Raw genomic sequence first — 22,462 nt, forward strand, 5'->3', positions numbered from 1 at the left:
GTGCAAAATATGTGACCGTGTGCATGGATACTGCTTTATACATAGTAGACACGACCAATGCACAAAATTAGTGAACTTACCTTTTCTTTGAATAAAAATCCTGAGCAGAGGATTGGCTGTGGAAACTGCTTTATGATAATTGTCATCATTGTTGATAGGCAGCAGATCTCCATGAATGTCTATATACCCAACTAAAACTTCAACATTGGGGATCTTGTGCACATGCTGCAATAATCCATAGAACTCCTCAAACTTTCCAGGTTTGGATCTTTCCAGAGAAAACCGTCGAAATTCAGCTCCAAACTACAAGACAGACATCTGATTTTAGTAAGACAGAAATCACAATGTACACCAAGACAACAGGACAACTTGAAAGTTACAGTAAGTGTTCACCAGGTCAAAAATTTAATTTACAAAAATATGATAAACTTAATGCATAGCCAAAAGGTTCTAAAGATTTGAGTGAAAAGGTGACCTTTTAGATGTACTAATATCAGAGGCCATGCCACATAGTTCAAAATATGTATGCAATTATTTCTGTCTTGAAGTAATCTGCTCCAATGCGAAGTCTTGATCAGAATGTGTTTACTTTTGATTCTGTGCAAATATTTTTGTTTTTACTGTTATATTTCACTCAGAGCCCAAATAACCACATGTAAAGTTAAAGCCTGGTCTACACCTAAAAATTAGATCAACCTAGCTACACTGCTCAGGGCTCTGAAAAATTCTGCACCCTGTGCGATGTAGCTATATAAACATATGCCCCGACTGTACATTAAGTTGGTAGTGATTGCATGTCTAACAGTGAATGCCAGTGAAAATGAGGTAAGATTAGAGGCTAAAATAGGAAAAGAACAAGTTAAAAATTACTTAGACAAGTTAAATGTTTTCAAGTCAACAGAGCCTGATGAAATTCATCCTATAATACTCAAGGAGCTGACTGAGGCTCTGAGCCATTAGCGATTATCTTAGAAAATTAATGGAAGACTGGAGAGCTTCCAGAAGACTGGAAAAGGGCAAATATAGTGAGAATCTACAAAAAGGGAAATAAGGACAACCCAGGGAATTACAGACCAATCAGCTTAACTTCTGTACTAGGAAAGATAATGGAGCAAATAATTAAACAATCAATTGTAAACATCTAGAACATAATGTGATAAACAGTCCAAATGGCATTTTGGGCTGTATAAGTAGGGGCATTGCTAGCCGATCGAGGGACGTGATCGTTCCCCTCTATTCGACATTGGTGAGCCCTCATCTGGAGTACTGTGTCCAGTTTTGGGCCCCACACTACAAGAAGGATGTGGAAAAATTGGAAAACGTCCAGTGGAGGGCAACAAAAATGATTAGGGGACTGGAACACATGACTTATGAGGAGAGGCTGAGGGAACTGGGATTGTTTAGTCTGCGGAAGAGAAGAATGAGGGGGAGATTTGATAGCTGCTTTCAACTACCTGAAAGGGCGTTCCAAAGAGGATGGACCTAGACTGTTCTCAGTTGTAGCAGATGACAGAACAAGGAGTAATGGTCTCAAGTTGCAGTGGGGGAGGTTTAGGTTGGATATTAGGAAAAACTTTTTCACTAGGAGGGTGGTGAAACACTGGAATGCGTTACCTGGGGAGGTGGTGGAATCTCCTTCCTTAGAAGTTTTTAAGGTCAGGCTTGACAAAGCCCTGGCTGGGATGATTTAGTTGGGGACTGGTCCTGCTTTGAGCAGGGGGTTGGACTAGATGACCTCCTGAGGTCCCTTCCAACCCTGATATTCTATGAACAGTCAGTGTGGATTTATCAAGAACAAATCTTATCAAACCAACCCGATAACTTTCTGTGACAGGGTCAGGCCAGATGGCTACAGGAGAGTGATTTTTTTTTTGGTGGGGGGGATCCAACGTGTTTTACTGGGCAGGAACCAATTCCAGACTGGACACAAAGGGACACAGATCGCGACCCGGCCGGGGGGGGCGGTCTCTGTAGGACACGCCACCCTCCCCACCCCCCCAAGGCAGATATATTAGTCACAGGTTAAGTAGGTCCCTTTTCCCTGGGTAAGGTAACAGGGAAGGTTCCAGAACAATCAAGAACTTTCTGGAAACAGTTAAGGCAGACAGGCTGATTAGAACACCTGCAGCCAATCAAGAAGCTGCCAGAATCAATTAAGACAGGCAGGCTAATCAGGACACCTGGGTTTAAAAAGGATCTCACTTCAGTTTGTGGCACACACGCAAGGAGCTGGGAGCAAGAGGCACAAGAAGCTGAGAGTGAGAAGGCGTACTACTGGAAGACTGAGAAGTACAAGCATTATCAGACATCAGGAGGAAGGTCCTCTGGTACGAATAAAGAAGGTGTTGGGAGGAGGCCATAGGGAAGTAGCTCAGGGAGTTGTAGCTGTCACGCAGCTGTTACAGGAGCCACTGTAGACAGCTGCAACCCACAGGGCCCTGGGCTGGAACCCGGAGTAGAGGGCAGGCCCAGGTTCCCTCCATTCCCCCAACTCGATACCGGAGGAGTTGAATTGGACTGTGGGTTTCACCAGAGGGGAAAGGTCTCCAGCCTGTTCCCCGATCCACTAGGTGGATCAGCAGAGACTGTGGGGATTGTTCTTCTTCCTTTCCCCATGCTGGCCAGTGATGAGGCTAACTGAGTGAACAGCAGATTTGAGCCACGAAAGTGGCCAAACTGAGGGCTGCTGTGAACCTCTGAGGCGAACAAATCCGTCAATAAGCGCAGGACCCACTAAGGCAGAGGAGGAACTTTGTCACACAGGGTAACAAGCCTTGTGGATGGGGGAGGGTGGGGGGAGTGGTAGACATGGTATATCTTGACTTTAGTAAAGCTTTTGATACTGTCTCCCATGATCATCTCAAACAAACTAGGGAAATGCAACCTAGATGGAGTTACTAGTGGGTACATAACTGGTTAGAAAACCATTCCCAGAGAATAGTTATCAGTGGTTCACAGTCATGCTGGAAGGGCATAACAAGTGGGGTCCCGCAGGGATCAGTTCTGGGTCCAGTTCTGTTCAATATCTTCATCAATAATTTAGATAATGGCATAGAGAGTACACTTATAAAGTTTGAGGATGATGCCAAGCTGGGAAGGGTTGCAAGTGCTTTGGAGAATAGGATTAAAATTCAAAATGATCTGGACAAACTGGAGAAATGGTCTGAAGTAAATAGGATGAAATTCAATAAGGACAAATGCAAAGTACTCCACTTAGGAAGGAACAACCAGTTGCATACATACAAAATGGGAAATGACTGACTAGGAAGGAGTAATGCGGAAAGGGATCTGGGGGTCATAGTGGACTATAAGCTAAATATGAGTCAACAGTGTAACACTATTGCAAAAAAAAAAAGCGAACATCATTCTGGGATGTATTAGCAGGAGTGGCGTAAGCAAGACATAAGTAGTAATTCTTCCGCTCTACTCCACGCTGATTAGGCCTCAACTGCAGTAGTGTGTCCAGTTCTGGGCGCCACATTTCAGGAAAGATGGACAAATTGGAGAAAGTCCAGAGAAAAGCAACAAATGATTAAAGATCTAGAAAACATGACCTATGAAGGAAGATTGAAAAATTTGGGCTTGTTTAGTTTGGAAAAGAGAAGATGGAGAGGGAACGTGATAACGGTTTTCAAGTACATAAAAGGTTGCTACAAGGAGGAGAAAAATTGTTCTTCTTAACCTCTGAGGATAGGATAAGAAGCAATAGGCTTAAAATTGCAGTAAGGGAGGTTCAGGATGGACATTAGGACAAAATTCCTGTCAGGATGGTTAAGCACTGGAATAAATTGCCTAGGGAGGTTGTGGAAGCTCCATCATTGGAGATTTTTAAGAGCAGGTTAGACAAACACCTTTCAGGGATGGTCTAGATCAGGGTGGCCAACCTGAGCCTCTGAAGGAGCCAGAATTTACCGACGTACATTGCCAAAGAGCCACAATAATACGTCAGCAGCCCACCACCAGCTCCCCAACCCCACTCCCAGTGCCTCCCACCCACCAGCAGCCCTGCTGATCAGCACCTCCCACTCCCTTCCCACACCTCTGTCAGCTGTTTTGTGGCATGCAGGAGGCTTGGGAGCTAGGGGTGAGGGAGAGAGGAGCAAGGCCACTGCAGGCTCAGGGGAGGGGCAGGAAGGGGTGGAGTGGGGGCAGGGCCTGTGGCAGAGCCGGGGTTGAGTAGTGAGCACCTCTGGCACACTGGAAAGTTGGCGCCTGTAGCTCCAGCCCCAGAGTCGGTGCCTATACAAGGAGCTGCATATTAACTTCTGAAGAGCCGCATGTGGCTCCAGAGCCACATGTTGGCCACCCCGGTCTACAGAATACTTAGTCCTGCCATGAATGCAGGGGACTGGACTAGATGACCTCTTGTGGTCCCTTCCAGTCCTATGATTCTAGATGCAGCTAGTTGACAGAAGAATTCTTCCATTTACCTAGCTACCATCTGTCATAGAGGTGATTTTCCTACACCAACAGAAAAACCCCTTCCTTTGATATAGGAAGTGTCCATGCTACAGCTGCAGTGCCATAGATGTGCCACTGTAGTGTAGACGTACCCTGAGATGACCCCAAACAATCTGAAAGACTGACTGGCAACTACATATGAATAGCTAAAATGAGCAATTAAAAGCATCAGCCATTTAGGATCTGGGTCACCCCAGAATATGACATCCGATTTTATATATGCATAAGAATCTAAGCAACAAAAATGTTAGATACTGCCAACTCATGTTTCTTAAACTTATGTACTTGAAGGCAAAACTTAAAATTTCAAAGCTATTACAGAGTGTGATTTTCACACCATTTATCTGTCTATTATTGAAACCAGTTTTGTCTCATCTTAATCTATGTTTAAAAATTTTGCTGGTATCCAAGATTTTGCTTTCAGGACCCAATACAGTCACAAAAAGGCAGCAACCCATTACCAATTTAAGACCATGCTTTAGCTTTAAAAAACTCCATTTCATCCTAATGGTTGAGAAGAAACTCATCAATATATGAAGAAAACGTAAAACCATGCAGTGACTGTGCCGAAGTCTGCTGCAACCCTGAAATAATACCTCAGAGGTATGAACCAACCCATTCATCTGAAAAGGGCAATACTAAAGTCAGAGCAGAGGACACAAATATCAATATTATTAAAGCAGAACCATCAAGTTAATCATATAGTTAATGATTTTGGTTTTGGATGCAGTGGCAGATATTGTGGTGGGGTGCCAGGGTGAAGTTAGTTACTTTCAAGGGTTGTTGGCATGAAGGAAATGAAGAATTCATATTTCCTCCCTCCCTAATTTTAAGTCCCTGCTCCTACCTAAAAAGGAGAGGCAAAGAGGGGATACAACCCCATTCCTCAAAAGCTTCATAGGCCTGTTCACACTAGCAAGATTCAGATTTTTATTTTACCACCAGTTCAGCCCTAATGACAGACATGCTCTACAGCAGTAGTTCTCAACCTTTTTCTTTCTGAGCCTCCCCCCCACAACATGCTATAAAGACTCCACAGCCCACCTGTGCCAAAACTAGTTTTCTGCATAACGCCAGGAATGGCATTAGGGGCTAGCAATCAGGGCAACTGTCTGGGGCCCCAGGCCACAGGGACACCCATGAAGCTAAGTTGCTCAGGCTTCGACTTCAGTCCCAGGTGGAAGGGCTCAGGGTCCTGGGCTTCAGCTTTCTGGCCTGGGCCTCAGCAAGTCTAACACTGGCCCTGCTTGGCAGACCCCCTGAAACCTGCTTGCAGACCCCTGGTTGAGAACCACTGCTCTACTGATAGTGAATCTACCTTGTACCAGCTTGCTCCACTCCTCCTGTATGGACCCTACTGATGTGCTTTAACAGTTCACTAATGCACTTTGCACTAGTCCTGTTTCAAAGCAGACTGTCCCTTACTCAGTTCCCAAAACTTCAAGACTACATTATACTATTTATATTACAACATAACCAGCAAAGTGCCCCACTGTACTAAGCACTGTTCAGACAGTGTGAGCGAATGTAAGCTTTGGGGGCAGAGACTAAAGTCTACACGAGGAAAAAGGTATGTTTTTAAAATGCGATAGCTAACATAATCCCTTACATGAAACAAACAAGAAGGCAGGTTCAGGGAATGCAGGGGAGAAAAAAAGTCAGCAATAAAACTAGCCTGTTTTTGCATAGTCTGGGTATACAATTTGTAGGTGTAATAAGTCATCAACTCGCCACCTGCCTAGTCATTAGTTGATAGTTGGAAATATTTTTGTATATTCTGTAGCTGATCAGTAATGAACATGAGGTTGAACTGGATTTTTCATAATCAAGATGGGGAGTCCAAACTGACTGCTACATTCCAAATAGTTTGAAAGCTGTCAAATAGATCAAAATAAATATCCCTTAAAATGAACATCACAATGAGATGACACCCAAAAGTTTCCAGCAATTTCTATAATACAGTCACTTAGCAAAGCAAGAATTGTACAATTTAAGATTTTGGGAGCCATAAATGTAATAAAAAATTGCACAAAACACAACAGTTTCTGAGTGGATCAGAGAAGGATTAAAGAGACAGCACCACATATTTCTTGGGTTCATGTTGCATAGTTTAGGTCTAATGTGCCAATTAGGAAATGGGGCCCTTGCTATTGTCATGACCAATTCTGTGTCTCCCTCATATTACTTTCAAAAATAATATCAAAAGTTTTATTTGCATTCAACTTGGGAGTCTGAAAACCCAGCAGAGACAAGGACCCTATCGTTTGCTCATTAGTAATGACATCAAGTCATCCAGTTAGCACAATAAATTAAGAATTCTATACCTTTTGAACTCCAACACTCCTCCCTCCCCTAAAGATTTTTAAATAAAGAATTCACTGCAAATACTCTATTCTATAGAGTATTTGCAGTGTACTGCAACATTAGTGAACAATAACGTAGAATGAATGACTCACATACTGATTTCAGTCACACCTGTGCATAAGTAAATAAAACCTGCAGGAGGAACTCCCTTTAGTCAAGAGCAGTGTGCTTTATTATGACATCAATAAAAAACTTCTCCTTTGTTCCCATTAACTGTTTCCCCAAGAACTTGAAATATGCAACATCCAAGGAGTTTCCCCACATATTATGTATATTGCAACTTTTTGTATATTACTTATAATTTTCCAGTAGTGCTGTAGTTTAATGTGACAGACATCAAATAATATTTGACATGAGCTAAAAAGGACAGCATGTTTGAAGTTACAATATTGTAGCAGGGCCAGCTTTTCAGAAATAATTGCACAATTTCATGCATATGCTACAAGCATATTTATTCTGTCTGCATGCTTGTGCAGTTACTGCAATCATGCAAGTGAGAGTCTCAAAATCTGGCCCATATTTTTTCCAATGTAGTGCTTGCTGTTTCCACTTCAAAACAAATATTCTACTTCCATTGTAGTTTGTGTTCTTTCCCAAAACATAATTTTTGCAATTGTACATCGCGTATTTACATGGCACTTTACTCTCTTAAAGAGACAAGCTGCACTATGCAAAACACGGGACAAGAAAGTTATGGGGGATTATTCAGACAGAAGAGAGTGCTCGAAGACGTGGATTTCAGAGTAGAGTAGAATATTTATCCAACTGTGGGCTGGTCTACACTGGCACTTTACAGCGCTGCAACTTTTTCGCTCAGGGGTGTGAAAAAACACACCCCCTGAGCACTGCAAGTTTCAGTGCTGTAACATGCCAGTATAGACTGCGCCCCCAGCACTGGTAGCTATGCCCCTCATGGAGGTGGGTTTTTTTGTTTTTTTGTTTTTTTTTTTTGAGGGAGAGAGCTCTCCCAGCGCTCTGCCATGACTACACAAGCCAAGTTAAAGCGCTGCCATGGCAGCGCTTTAACATTGCCAGGGAAGATGTGCCCTGTAGCACTTCAAAAAGCACAAATCTCTTCTCTTTGCTAGGAAATTGTCAGATCTACACTGATAGTTACACTGTTTTGAGAAAAGATAACCCTGATTTTCAGCATGCATTGTTACAGAGAACAGACTAATGCTGACTGGTCTTGTGCTGACTGTAGCATCCTGCCTCTCTATTACTTGATAACTTCTTGCAGCAATGATCTGAAGTAATGCAGACATACCTATCCATGTGTCTAGAATACTAGAACCAGTTTGACACAGAATTTGTCATAGCAGATTGAACCCCGTGCCTCTAGAAAGAGGAACCTCAATACACTGCTTATTGTGCAGCTCTGTATTAAAGGGGGAAATGTCCCCGTGACCTAAACAGCAATTTAAATATTCTTTGGGATATAAGTTGTTACCCTTGTTTCAGCAAATACAAACTACAAACATTTCTTGGTGATAAAATTATCCAGTCTTTAAAAAAAAACCTACCTACAACATTTGTTGCAAAGAATTCCAGGGTGTGGTAAAGAGTAAAGCTTTACCATAAGTATATCTCTCTCCTCAACCCCAACCAGGGAAGATGATCATTATGACAAAAGATGTGCTGAATCAAAGCATTTCTACTGCAGTAGCATAAAGGAGTTCCAGTCATGGTCCAGGAACCACCCCACTATGCTAGCTTGTACAAACACTTTACAAAAAACACTGTCCTTCTCACTAAGAACTTACAGCCTCTTCTATCTATGTTGATATCAAACAGGCATGAACATAAAAATATCTGGTTCCATGATATACTTTCAGCCTGTTTTTGAACACCCACATTTGTCTGGGGATTTTTGAGACCTAGAAGTCTGGGATGAAATAGGGTTTGTTTTTAAATATATACTCATGTGTTGCTTTAGCTATTTACAATGAAAAAAGAGTTAGAATAAAACTTCAGAGCAACTGTAGTTTCACTCATGCTTAACTACTACTTGGAGTCATGGTCAGCAGGTGCCATCATCCTTTAGCTTCTGTTCATACAAATCTTCTGAAATTCTCCCATGGTTCCTCACTTGCTCTAGCACCAATACAACCTACAGCAGAAGATACTGGTATATTTTTACCATCATGTCACATAACCCTTAAAAATGCATATTCCCTGTCCACACTAAAGCTACCAGTTATTGTAAACTAAGATGGAATTTATAGAATAGACAGGACGCAGGATTTAAGGATTAGGCTTCACACTGGTAAATGTTTATAACCAGTCTGCATTACAGCTTCCACTAGTGGAGAAACACACAAGTTTCCCCAGTGTATGTGCACTCTTAAGCCTTGCCTAGACAAGGGGAAAATGTGCTTTTTAGATCAGCATGAATTAAACTAAACCAAGTTACAGCCACATTAATTCTGAACAACAGCATTCACACTGGGATTTAATGTCATTTAATGTTGCATCCGATGAAGTGAGCTGTAGCTCACGAAAGCTTATGCTCAAATAAATTGGTTAGTCTAAGGTGCCACAAGTACTCCTTTTCTTTTTGCAAATACAGACTAACACGGCTGCTACTCTGAAAAGTCATTTAACTAACTTTAAATTCACACCTTTAGGTAATTTGGATTAATTTTCCCAGCTGTCCCCATGTAGACAATCCCCAAATTACCTAATTCTATTTATGTATGCAGTGTTATTGTAGTCATGTTAGTCACAGGATATTAGAGAAGCAAGGTGTGTGAGGCAATATCTTTTACTGGACCAGCTTCTGTCATAGAAGAGCTCTGTGTAAGCTTGACTCTCTCACCAACAGAAGCTGGTCCAATAGAAGAAAAGAAGTACTTGTGGCACCTTAGAGACTAACCAATTTATTTGAGCATAAGCTTTCGTGAGCTACAGCTCACTTCATCGGATGCATACTGTGGAAAGTATAGAAGATCTTTTTATACACACAAAAGCATGAAAAAATGGGTGATCACCACTACAAAAGGTTCTCTCTCCCCCCACCCCACTCTCCTGCTGGTAATAGCTTATCTAAAGTGATCACTCTCCTTACAATGTGTATGATAACCTGGATTTGTGCTGGAAATGGCCCAACTTGATTATCATACACATTGTAAGGAGAGTGATCACTTTAGATAAGCTATTACCAGCAGGAGAGTGGGGTGGGGGGAGAGAAAACCTTTTGTAGTGGTAAACACCCATTTTTTCATGCTTTGTGTGTATAAAAAGATCTTCATCGGATGCATACTGTGGAAAGTATAGAAGTGAGCTGTAGCTCACGAAAGCTTATGCTCACATAAATTGGTTAGTCTCTAAGGTGCCACAAGTATTCCTTTTCTTTTTGCGAATACAGACTAACACGGCTGTTACTCTGAAAACTGGTCCAATAAAAGATATTACCTCATCCACCTTGTCTCTCTAATTCAATTTAGTTAAAATGACATGAAACACTCCTTAACACCCCGTTTAGACACAGTTCAACACCTTGACAATTGTGGGTTATATGAGCAGATAAGATTCCAGAGCTGTTGTACTGCATCTAAATTAGGATCTTGTATAGACTAGGATAAAAGATTTTTTTTTCCAAAAACATGTTAGGAAGGCAACTTATTTTTGTTCTGTTCACACAAGATCTTTAAATCATGTTAACATGTTAGCTAGCATGTTTTTAAAAATACACTTTTATCTTAGTCTAGTCAAAAAGCATAGTATTAGCTAAATTGATTTTTGAGCACTTTTTTTCCTAGTAACTTTCTTATATAGTCTCCATTTGTTTTCTTATATAGTTTACATTCTGTTAGTCTGCATTCAGTTTCAGGGGGAACCTTTTCAGTTTTGTTTTACACTTCTGTAGAGTAATTGTAGGGAAAGCAGTGTGCCTGCCCAATCAGTAAAGTCATGCTGTAACTTTTGTTAAAGAATATCAAGTTTTGTAGTAGATAATCATCTACAAACCTGTTGGGGATAGAGGAGAAAAAAAGTGAGGAAGAGTGATCTGACAAGGGGGCTAGTGCTGCGAGAAGGCTACAGGGACAATACCCAGCATTAATTATTACTAGTGTCAACCCTATGTTGATAGCTGTTTGACTAATACCACAAGGCTTTAACATAAGACACCAATCATCTTGCTCCTAGGCCATGGCACAGGAACCAAGCAAAAGGAACAGCCCTAGATCCCTTGAAAACACCGAGACGCACCCCTCTACCCTTAGGCAACCTGGATCTTCCTTGCAGACACACTCCCCACCCTGGCAAGGGGCCACCTTCTGCAGGTGAGTCAGCAGCTCTCCCAGCTCCCCCTCACCCCATACAGTATCCACCCAGTGCAGAACCAGCCCGGCCCCATGCCGGGACAACCCACAGGCAGCCCTGGGTGTGCTCCCACACGAGATTCCCCAAGCCCAGATGGCCCCCTTCCTCAACGATCCCCTCCTGATGGGCCCCAATTTTCACTGGGGCTAAGGCTGGCCCTGCCCCCGGCGGCCCCTCACGGAGCGGACACCCCCCCGCCCCCCAGCCTCCACTGGGGCTCGCCCTGCCCCCGGCGGCCCCTCACGGAGCGGACACCCCCCCCGCCCCCCAGCCTCCACTGGGGCTCGCCCTGCCCCCGGCGGCCCCTCACGGAGCGGACACCCCCCCCGCCCCACAGCCTCCACTGGGGCTCGCCCTGCCCCCGGCGGCCCCTCACGGAGCGGACACCCCCCCCCCCACAGCCTCCACTGGGGCTCGCCCTGCCCCCGGCGGCCCCTCACGGAGCGGACACCCCCCCCCCACAGCCTCCACTGGGGCTCGCCCTGCCCCCGGCGGCCCCTCACGGAGCGGACACCCCCCCCCACAGCCTCCACTGGGGCTCGCCCTGCCCCCGGCGGCCCCTCACGGAGCGGACACCCCCCCCCCACAGCCTCCACTGGGGCTCGCCCTGCCCCCGGCGGCCCCTCACGGAGCGGACACCCCCCCACACACACACACACAGCCTCCACTGGGGCTCGCCCTGCCCCCGGCGGCTCCTCACGGATCGGACACCCCCCCCCCACAGCCTCCACTGGGGCTCGCCCTGCCCCCCGGCGGCCCCTCACGGATCGGACACCCCCACACACACACACACACAGCCTCCACTGGGGCTCGCCCTGCCCCCGGCGGCTCCTCACGGATCGGACACCCCCCCCCACAGCCTCCACTGGGGCTCGCCCTGCCCCCCGGCGGCTCCTCACGGATCGGACACCCCCCCCCACACACACACACAGCCTCCACTGGGGCTCGCCCTGCCCCCGACGGCTCCTCACGGATCGGACACCCCCCCCCACAGCCTCCACTGGGGCTCGCCCTGCCCCCCGGCGGCTCCTCACGGATCGGACGCCCCCGCCCTGCCCCTTCTCCTGGGGGCTCGCCCTCCACAGGGTCGGTCCGCCCTCTGCGGCCCCTCACGGATCGTCGCCCTAGGCCCGCTACCCACCTTGCTCTTCACTTCCATGGTGCACAGGCCCCGGCTACCCCCAGCGCTGCGGTGGGTCCGGTTCATGCCGCCAGACGGTCTGTGTCCCTGGGCGCGCTGTGGGGGAAGGGGGAGAACCCGGGCAGCTCCGAGCCCAGCCTCCCAGCCACAACCTGCCGCCTCCTCACACGCACCCAGGCCGGGGGAAGAGCCGCCCCACAGAACGCCTAGCTGCGCCTAGCACCTGCCGCTCCCAGGAGAGGGCTGGGGGCAGGTAGCGCATGCGCGCCGGGCACTCACAAAAGGGAGGGGGAGTCTCGGTGCACCTGCAGCGAGCGCGCATGCGTACCTGTCGCCCGGCGAACGAGAAGGAAAGAAAAGCGTTGGCGCACCTGCAGCCAGTGCGCGTGCGTCCAACGTGAGCCTCTGCTCGCTTGCTTTCCAAAGTGGAGGGTGCACGCGAGGCGGGGAGTTGGGAGGTGTGAGTCCCCTCCTGCTACTGAGGTTATTGTAGGTAAAGACCCACGCTCTGAACTGGGATTGTGTGGGGGACACAGCACACCGCCAGATTAATCCTGGCATTGCAGAGGCGCAGTAACTCCCAGTGCTTGGATTGCGGGGGGCACAAGAACCCCCCGGTGCTGGGATTGTGGGGGGCACAGTAACCCCCGGTGCTGGGATTGTGGGGGGCATAGTACCCCCCCCCAGTACTGGGATTAAAGAAGCACTCATCCCCACAATTCTGGGATTATGAGGGCCACAGTGCATCACCTATAGTGGGATCATGGGGGGGGGGGTCAAAGTACCCCTGTGACGCTGGGAATATGTGGATGGGGACAGAATACGCCTCCTCTTGGTGCTGTGAGACTGTGTTCAAGGAAATAAGGGTGCTGTAGTATCCCACCAAAGATCAGGATTGGCTTCAACTACAAATAAACATAATCAACTTTGTGAGGCCCTTCACTTTTAGGGATTCCTGCACATAGTTTTCTGGAGTTTATGTCCAGAAAGGACCATTAAATCATAACCATTAAATCCTGCACATCAGAAGCCATCAAATTTCACTCAGATAGCCCTGTTGGGCCCAATTACTTCAGTCAAACTAAAGTCTTTCAGTCCTCAGAAAAATAGACTGTCTTGTGCCACAGGCAGAGGACAGGCTGCTGCCAATGCCCCGAGAGGCCCATCCAGTGCTGGGAATTGATTAGGTGAGACATGCCAGGATGATCCTGGGAAGTGATCCATGCCCCATGCTGCAGAGGAAGGTAAAAAACTCCCAAGATCCTTGCCAATGTGACCGGGGGTATCTGAGGATCACCTGAGCATGTGAGCGGGGCAAACCAGCCAGGCATCTAAAACACAATTCCTGATACCACCTCAGATGATCACTGATCTACCCCAACCAGTATCCTTCCTCTCCCAGATTATAATTGTACATTGGGAGGAAAAAATCCTTCTCATCCCCTTCAGGCAACCAGCTGAAGCCATGGAGCATGAGATTAGTTTATAGTCCTTATTACAGAACAGAGCTACATATTTGGAATTTATGGGCCACTCTTCTCTGTCACCTTAGAGACTAACAAATTTATCTGAGCATAAGCTTTCATGAGCTACAGCTCACTTCATCGGATGCAGTGAGCTGTAGCTCACGGATGCTTATGCGCTAATAAATTTGTTAGTCTCTAAGGTGCCACAAGTACTCCTTTTCTTTTTGCGAATACAGACTAACACGGCTGCTACTCTGAAACCTATCTTCTCTGTCAGCGGCAGGCCCAGAAAAGGAACCAACTCACAGACTGATCCATCTCTCAAACATCTCAGCGTCATGCAAGTTGTAAAGCTTTGTATACTCAAAGAAGTTGTACCAGTTTGATTTAAATTGGTTTAAAATTATTTAGTGTAACTGGTGCAACACACTGGGTACATTTAAAAAGTTCACTTGGTTTTAGAGATATTACCAGATCCAGCAATATTCCCTATACTTAAAAGGGGGAATTCTATTAAAACCAGTAATAGCTCTATAAATAGAATTAACTTTGTAAGTGTGATGGCTATATATTGGTTTACTCCTGGTTTGTATTTATATTTGGATATAAATCAGGATTAAACCAATAAAAGAGCATCCACACACAAAGTTGCACTAATTTAACTAAATCAGTTCAAAATCACACCTTTAGTTAAACCAGCGCAATTTTGCATGTAGTAGATCAGGTAGGTCCAAGTCCAGCGCTACCAAAGGCAAAGAAACTGCAGCTCTCACTCTGGTTCAACTCAGCCAGACAAGTGCTGATTAGTACAGACAGAGGTTATTATCCAATGAGTATTTGCCAGCAAATCAGTTGGCATCCAGTTCAAGTCTTATGCCTTCTCTGGTCTATGTTTTCTTTACACTGGCAAAAGAGAATGCTTACATGACTTGTTAGTTCTTATCTATGTCTAGAGCCTTTTTCTTCTCTCACATTGATGTAAATAGAAATCAGTGAAATTACCATTGTGTGAGCAAGGGTGGAATCAAACCTCTAATTCTATCATTTTACTAATTACCAAAAACTAGAGATGGGCAGCGGCTCAACTTGTTTTTCTAAGCCTGCCATCTCCTACAAGCAAGTTGCTCAGCTCTGCCAGACCATGGTGGGAAGGTGCAGAGGAGAACACAGCCTTCCCAAGGGTTTGCAGAGCAATTGAATTGGCCTTCTTCTGATGTGAAAAAGCCTGGAGGAAGCTCCCAGCACTTGAAACAACCATGCAGGTGATATTATTGCTACATATTTATTAGGATTCTTTTAAGGACTTTTTTTTTCTTCTGTTGCATTCCAGGAGTCGTTGGAGTTCCTCACAATGGGGTGTGGTCTCATGCTTTCTGAGACAGCCATGGTGATATAATCTCAAGTCACTGGAACCAACCTCATAAAAAGGTATTAATCACTAGCTAGCTTGCATCACAATGAACTAGTGTTGTGTAAGGAAGGAATGTGAGGAACAGTTTGATTTCAGATAAAGGTAAGGAGAGGGGCAGGACTTCCATGCCAGGCGGAGCACAAGATTACAGAGCTATTTTAGTCACAAATTCCATAAAACCTGTGATTCAGACTTACTCAAACTATTCACTGCCCCCAAAGAAAGGAATGTTTAGTTTCTACTGACCTATTTATAGCCGGAAGAAATGGTTGTTAATTTTTTGTTGTTTTTTAACTCCCTCTCACCCACATTTACCACCAAGGTCAGAACTCCAATACCATCAAGTATTCCCCCATAATGTAGCTTTCTCATCCCAGAAGTTACTACTTTTTAAATAGTGTGTTATTCCACACACCCAGTAGCTGAAAGGTTGCATTGAGGGATAAAATTCAGATTGAAGGGCAGGAGGAAGGTTTGGCTCATACACTCAATGCTTAGTTACTATTGTGATTGGCACTGTATCAATACTATATGTAGATCTTGATTCTGATCACACTTATAGGCCAGGTCTACATTAGAAAAGATTTGCTGATATAGCTATATTGGTATAGTTGTACTGGCAAACTTTCCTTGTGTAACTACAATACACAGTTTATACCAGAAAAAAAATGCTTTTACTGGTATAGTTTATATTGATTCCCCAAGTGAAATAAGCCATACCAGCAAAAACACTTTTATGCCGTTAAAACTGCAGTTACACTATGGCTTTAGCTCGAATAGAAATCTCATAAATAATCATCCTCTTAGCTGACATTACAATAACAGCAAATGTTTGTAGTGTAGAACTAGGCCTGTATTTAGCACCATGTTGGTGATTGCATCTGAAGTGGGGGGTTTTACCCATGAAAGCTTATTCCCAAATAAATCTGTTAGTCTTTGAGGTGCCACCGGTCTCCTCGTTTTTGTTGACAACGGTGTGGTTCAGAAGTGGTAAAATGTTCTATTGTAGACCAGGGCTGGCACTGTTTTTACATTTCAGTTAAGTTACTCTTCATTTAAAGTGTCAGATCAGAATAGGGCCCAGTAGATTAGATAGATTTGGTTTAATCAGGAACCCATTGAAACCAATGGTAGTTTTGTTCAATATTAGCAAATAAGTGGAAAAAAATATCAGTGGGAGTTGTATAGAAAAGAGAAAGATAGACATAGGAAGGTCATAACATAGGTTCTTACACTTCCTTTTCATAAAAGGATTTGAAGTTTGTAAACCATCATGTTTGGCATCAATAACAGCTTTTATTTGACACATCACCCATTCACCCTACTTCGTACTGAAGGCTTCTCCCTTCCAAAAATGCAATGTAGTTATTCATTACTCTTAAAAAGAAAAAAATAAAAGGAATTTAACACTCTCTTTCTCTCTGCCTCAGATAAATGCAGCTTTGTCAGAACACTACATAAGCTTTGTGACCAGATTGCTTCCCTCTTGCACACATAGTACAGTGATCATACAGATAACCAATATATTTTCTATGGCATTTAATGTTCATGAATGTGAAAAATGTATAGCTCTAGCTCAAGGTCCACTCATAGTCCTGTACATGCACTTCATTCCTTTCTTAACATTCCTGATGCTGTCCATGATATATAAACCTATATACCACACATTAGATTCTTTAGGGCAAGGACTTTGTTTTATTTTATATATGTAAAGTATCAGGCACACCTGTGGTAATATATAAATAATAATATGCCACACTGGGTTTGTCCTGAGTAAAGCCTGCCAATTAACCCCAATTGCCAGATGATTTGGTTTATGTGCTAATAATAATAATATTAAAGCAAATAACAAGGGCAAATATTTGCTGTGGAATGGGCTGAGATGATAAATCACATTTCTTAATGTCCTAAATCAGATCCAAACAGTTTTCCATCAAAGCTAAAAGTTAAAGTTCCGATCATGCAGTGCCAACTGCCGTGGAAGGCTTTTCCCACATCAGACCTGCAAAATCTGCAAGCCCAGGCTGCTTTACATGGTTTTTATACAGATTTTTCAAGTTAAGGGGTGTGATTTTTTTACCAAAATAGTTATACCAATACAGCTCCTGGTGGGGATGCAGCTATAGGGGTATAAAGGTATCTTATACTAGAATACCTTATTGTCTTTCTGTACAGAAATAAGTATAATTGTGTCCACACTTGAAGGTTGTACGGATATAACTATATCTCTGTATTTAAAGCAGTACAACTTCTGTGCATAGCTAATCCCTAAATGACCCTACTCCGTCAACTCATGAGCACTACTCCTCTGCCAATTAGGTTTTTACAGTGTTTTTCTATAGGTAACTGGGAAGGCTTAACAAATGTATTTCCATATCCGTAAAAAATTGAAAAGGGAATTTACCAGCTTGTTTGTAAAATCTAGAAGAAGAAATGTATGGATCCAAAGATGATGTATTTAAAATTATTCATTGGTTCAGTAAGCCGGTATTGTACATTATCTGTCTTGTCTACTTTTCTTAAGAATGCCTATTATCTCACGTATGGAAAGATGGCATAGTTTGGAGGAGTGACCAGAGCAGAGGTGCGCAAACTATGGCCCATGGGCCACATCCTGCCCACGGGACCATCCTGCCCGGCCCCTGAGCTCCCTGCCGGGGAGGCTAGCCCCCAGCGCCTCCCCTGCTGTTCCCCCTCCCCTGCAGCCATGCTGCTGTGCTGGCAGCGCTCTGGGTGGCAGGGCTGCGCGCTCGTGCAGGGCAGCATGTCTGGCTCTGGCTGGGTGGCACAGCTCCAGACATGCTGCTCTGAGGGCCGGGGGGTTGGATATGGAGCAGGGGATCCTGGGGGGGCAGTCAGGGGACACGGAGCAGGGGGCGGTTGGATGGGGCGGACGTTCAGAGGAGGGGTGGTCAGGGGACGGGGGTAGGGGGTGGGCTCCCGGGGGGCAGTTAGGGGTGGGGGGTCCTGGAAGGGGGCAGTCAAGGGACAAGGAGGAGGGGATTCTGAGGGGGGCAGTCGGGGGCAGGAAGTGGGAGGGGGCAGGGGCCAAGCTGTTTGGGGAGGCACAGTCTTCCCTACCCGGTCCTCCATACAGTTTCGCACCCCGATGTGGCCCTTGGGCCAAAAAGTTTGCCCACCCCTGGACCAGAGGGATGGGACACAAGAATTCTAATCCTGGTTCTACCACTGACTCACTGTATGGTCTCCACTCCAGCAAATCATTTAATCTCTGCTTTGGCTACCCTCACTATAATATGAGGATAACAATATTTATCTACCTACTTGGGATGTTGTGAAGATTAATTGATTAGTAAATGTTTATTCAGTGATTTATAATGTTTTATATATGTGTTATTTTTTGTAATAAAATATGCTAATTTGCCAGTGAGGTGATTTTTTTTGTAACATTGATTTTGTCCAGCTTTTTAAAAGTGTAAAATTGTCTTGACATCATGCCAGCTAATGAATAAATATCTGCTTATGATGCTGAATGAATTATGACCTTGATTTTGCAAATAGTTGCACACATGCTTAAATTTAATCACATGAGCAGTCACATTGAGTTAAGATTAAGCACGTACAGAACTGTTTGCAGGATTGGGGCCCAAGTCAAATTCTTGCACATATGTATTTGTCAGAAGACTCAGGAGGGAGAATTGAGAACAGCCGTTTTGTGGTAGTGCCTATAGGACAGATGTGATGCACATGTTTATGTGAGTGTGTGTCTGGCCTGGCAGTGGTGGGTCCGAAACATACTTCTGTGATTATTCCTGGGCACGGGCTGCTGTTGGCTAGAATACAGGCTTTTGCATCTATGTGTGCTTGTTTTGGATGCATCTTCATTATGAGCCTAAAACTGAGCGATGGCCCTAATTTATTGATTTGTTCTATTGGGGGGTGTTGCAACTAAGTAATCCGATCTGTCTTTTTTAAAAACGGTTTTTATCCTTTTTAACCTTGGACTCCTCCTTGCATAAAACAACTCTGGATTTGTTTAAAAGAAAGTAATTAACTGAACAAAGTAGTGCTAATCACAGTGCTCTCGTCCCAGCTATGTTTATAGCTTAATGATTTATTATCTCTTTTTATTTCTAAATTGGCTTGAAGAAAACAGTAGATAATATTTAATCCTTTCCATCTTCAGAGTACTTTACACACATTAATTACTTAATCCTCACAGGTGGGTGTGTACTATTATCCCAATTTTACAGGTGGAAAAATTGAGACCCAGAGGGATTAAGGCTGTATCTATACAAGACTTTTTCTCTTAACGTTTCCCATTGCTGCAGGTCCACCCATAGTAGTGCTAGTATAGTCTGTTCATTGGTCAGAACTTCAGTTTTGTCTCATTCCCAGCAACAGAATTTAGACTGAAAACTCCACAGTAAGTTGTTTGATGACTTTATCTTCGTACCTGATGGAGAAAAGCATCTTGCACATTGTTAGCAGTATATAAATAATAATACTCACTCCAGGAGTGCCTTTTTGACTCTTCTATAGAACAGCATTAATCCAGAGGAAAGACTGTTAGCTACTGAGTCATCAACACTTCTTGCAACTCTCAGACTGGGTCCACACTGCAACTGATGGTGTAATTTACAGCTTGTGTAGATGTACCTGCACTAGTTTTAACCTAGGCCTTGTCTACACTACCAATTTTTGTCACCAAAACTGCCGGTTGTCGACCCAAACAGTGAGTGCATACACACTGCTAGGCGACTTTTGTTGGGGAAAAGGCCCGGTTTTGGCAACAAAATACATCCACCCTCATGAAAGATTTACGTCTTTTTCCTCTATATTTTGGTCGACAAAGTGCAAGTGTAGACACCACGCTTCATTTCATTGCTTCAATTGACCTCCAGGAGGTGTCCCACAATGCCCATCCTGACCGCTCTGGTCAGCAGTTTGAATCCACTGCCCTGCAGCCAGGTAAACAACCATCCACCCCTCCCCCTTAGAAGCCCTGGGAATTTTTGAAATTCCATTTCCTGTTTGCTTGGCCTGGAGAGGTCTCATTGCATCTTCCCAGATGACCATGGCGGGTTATCGCAGCAAACGCTCTCCCACTTGGACCACTGCAGAGCTGTTGGATCTGCTCAGTATAATGGGGAGAGGAGGCTGTGCAGTCCCAGCTGCGCTTGAGCCATAGGAATTGGGATACTGACGGGGAGATTTCTTGAGGCTTGTGCGAAAAGGGCTATGATCGGGACACACTGCAGTGCAGAGCAAAGATAAAGGAGCTGAGGCAGGCGTATCATAAGGCGAGGGAGGCAAACTGTCGCTCAGGTGCTTTACCTAAGACCAGCCAGTTCTATAAGGAGCTGGATGCTATCCTTGGTGGCGACCCCACCTCCATCGCCAAGAGCCCTATGGATATTTCAGAGGGCACGGAGGCAGCAGAAAGAGGACCTAACCCGGAGGACAAAGTTATTGATCAAGAGGTGGAGTTAGATAAGGATGTGCAGCTCCCAGCGGGGTCACCTGATGGGGCAGGCAGCCAGGAACTGTTCTCCACTCCAGAGGTGTCTAGCCAGTCTCAGCAGTCGCTCTCCAGCGAACAAGAAGCAGGAGATGAAACTCCTGTGGCTGTGGCTTGTCTAGTGCAAAGGGGGGTTTGGGATATAGAAATGTGGGAGGCTGGCTGTGTTTCTGTGAGGTGGACATTTCCCTGTGTAGCTAATCGGTGTGGCAGAACAGGGTGTTGATGCACGCCGAGATCAAGAGAGATCTCCAGGAAAGTTTCCTGGGAGTACTTGGCAATCCTCTGCCGAGGGTTCCGTGGCAGAGCAGCTTTGTTCCTTCCCCCACTGTAGGAAACTTTCCCACGCCATTCAGCAATCACTTGTGCAGGGACCAACGTGGCACATAGGCGAGCAGCATAGGGAGCAGGGTGGAAGCCACAAGCATGGAGTAGATGTATCCGTGTTTCCCTGCTTACCCTTAGCAGTGAGATGTCTGCTAGAATTACCCCTGCCTGTGGAAAAGTGTGGGAGAATTTTAGAATTTGTTCCCCAGAGTGCTGCGCCACAACCCTTTCAAAAAGAGTGTGCTCTTTTCCCCATGTAGATCGTCCCCACCGCCGCCAACACTCACCAGGCTTTGAGTGTCTGCAGAGATGTGTGCCTTGCTAGGGTCAGTGAGAAAGTGATGGCAATGTTGCAAAAGGTGTATTTAACAGAAATGTTTCAATGCAGTGCGTGAATTTAACAATCCCACTTCTGTGCATTGTCCCCTGTGTTTCACCAGATGTAGCCTTCAGGAACACCCCACGCACCCCGGCCGATCGTCTCCACCAGATAAGAAAGCGCCCAAGACGTAGCAAAGAAGATATGTTCCAGGAGGTCCTGCAGTGCTGCAATGCAGAAAAAAAGTTGTGAAAGGAGTGCTGGGAAGCCGAACGGCAGGACAGAAAAGAGAATCACGCATTTGTTAAGGATGCTACTGAGCAGATGCTTAAAGTAATGGAGGAGCAAACGCAGATGCTGAAGTCCTTAATAATGCTGCAGACTGAGGAGATCAGTGCTCGACCTCCACTGCAGCACATTCAGAACTCTTTTCCATGCCCCCTTGTAGGGGGAGAATTTCCATATTTCTGTTTTTGTTGTTAATACCCATACACCATTTTGAATTCCTGACAACAACAACTAAGAATCCATCTTTGCTGCCTTTCTTCCCCCTCCTTAGGGATAGTTTCCCGCCCTTTTTTGCCAAAAGGAGGGAAACCGGGCAACCATGTGACATGCAATCTGTCCAGTAACAGTAGGGCATATAAGGGCTAGCATGTCCGAGGGAGGGTGCTGCCCATCTAAGTGGCAGAGTGCTGTACTCAGGTGTGAATGCCAGAGCACCGTGCCTTAGGGTTGTGGGAGGGTTTAACATACTTGCACGCTGAAGATCTCATCCAGATCTTACTTGCACCCATGACGCTGCAGGGAAGAAGGAAGAAAAATCACAGTTACCACTTATCAGTTGCCTGGGGTCCACTTCTCACCCTGCCGAGTCATCTGGTCGGTTCCGGACCCGCTTTGTGCCATGAGGTCAGGATGCTCCAGATAAGCTGTAAGAAATGGTAGAGACCTTTTAAGTCCTCCATATCCCTTACCTGACATCCGTCTTGGGGAGGGAGTAAACCCTTTTGGACACAGTCAGTATAGTTATAATGTCACCTTTATCTGTTTGTTTTACTTACCTGTTTTGGGAGTCCCTTAAATATACCCAGTTTTCTTACCTTGTTGAACTGTTGTTAGTCTAATAAACGTACCTGAGTTTTACTCCTGCACTTCCTTGTTA

The 22,462-nt window shown here is 45.1% G+C and overlaps 1 protein-coding gene and 1 long non-coding RNA gene across 2 annotated transcripts in view; one reads left to right on the forward strand and one right to left on the reverse strand.

Moving 5' to 3' along the window:
• The window catches only part of PARD6B (par-6 family cell polarity regulator beta), a 32,109-nt gene extending 19,493 nt beyond the window's left edge, over positions 1-12,616 (reverse strand). Inside the window, exons 1-2 of the mRNA XM_074970003.1 lie at positions 12,293-12,616; positions 81-303 (exon numbers count right to left, since the gene is read on the reverse strand). Of these exons, the coding sequence (XP_074826104.1) occupies positions 81-303; positions 12,293-12,358 (289 nt within the window). The 5' untranslated portion in view covers positions 12,359-12,616. The remainder of the gene's footprint in view (positions 1-80; positions 304-12,292) is intronic.
• On the forward strand, positions 276-21,638 carry LOC141997604 (uncharacterized). Its single transcript, XR_012641747.1, has 4 exons — positions 276-381; positions 10,975-11,111; positions 15,089-15,186; positions 21,419-21,638. It is a non-coding gene; the product is annotated as an uncharacterized LOC141997604 (long non-coding RNA).
• Positions 21,639-22,462: the final 824 nt, after the last annotated feature.

This window comes from Natator depressus, chromosome 13 (assembly GCF_965152275.1).
Source record: "Natator depressus isolate rNatDep1 chromosome 13, rNatDep2.hap1, whole genome shotgun sequence".
NCBI lineage: Eukaryota > Metazoa > Chordata > Testudines > Cheloniidae > Natator > Natator depressus.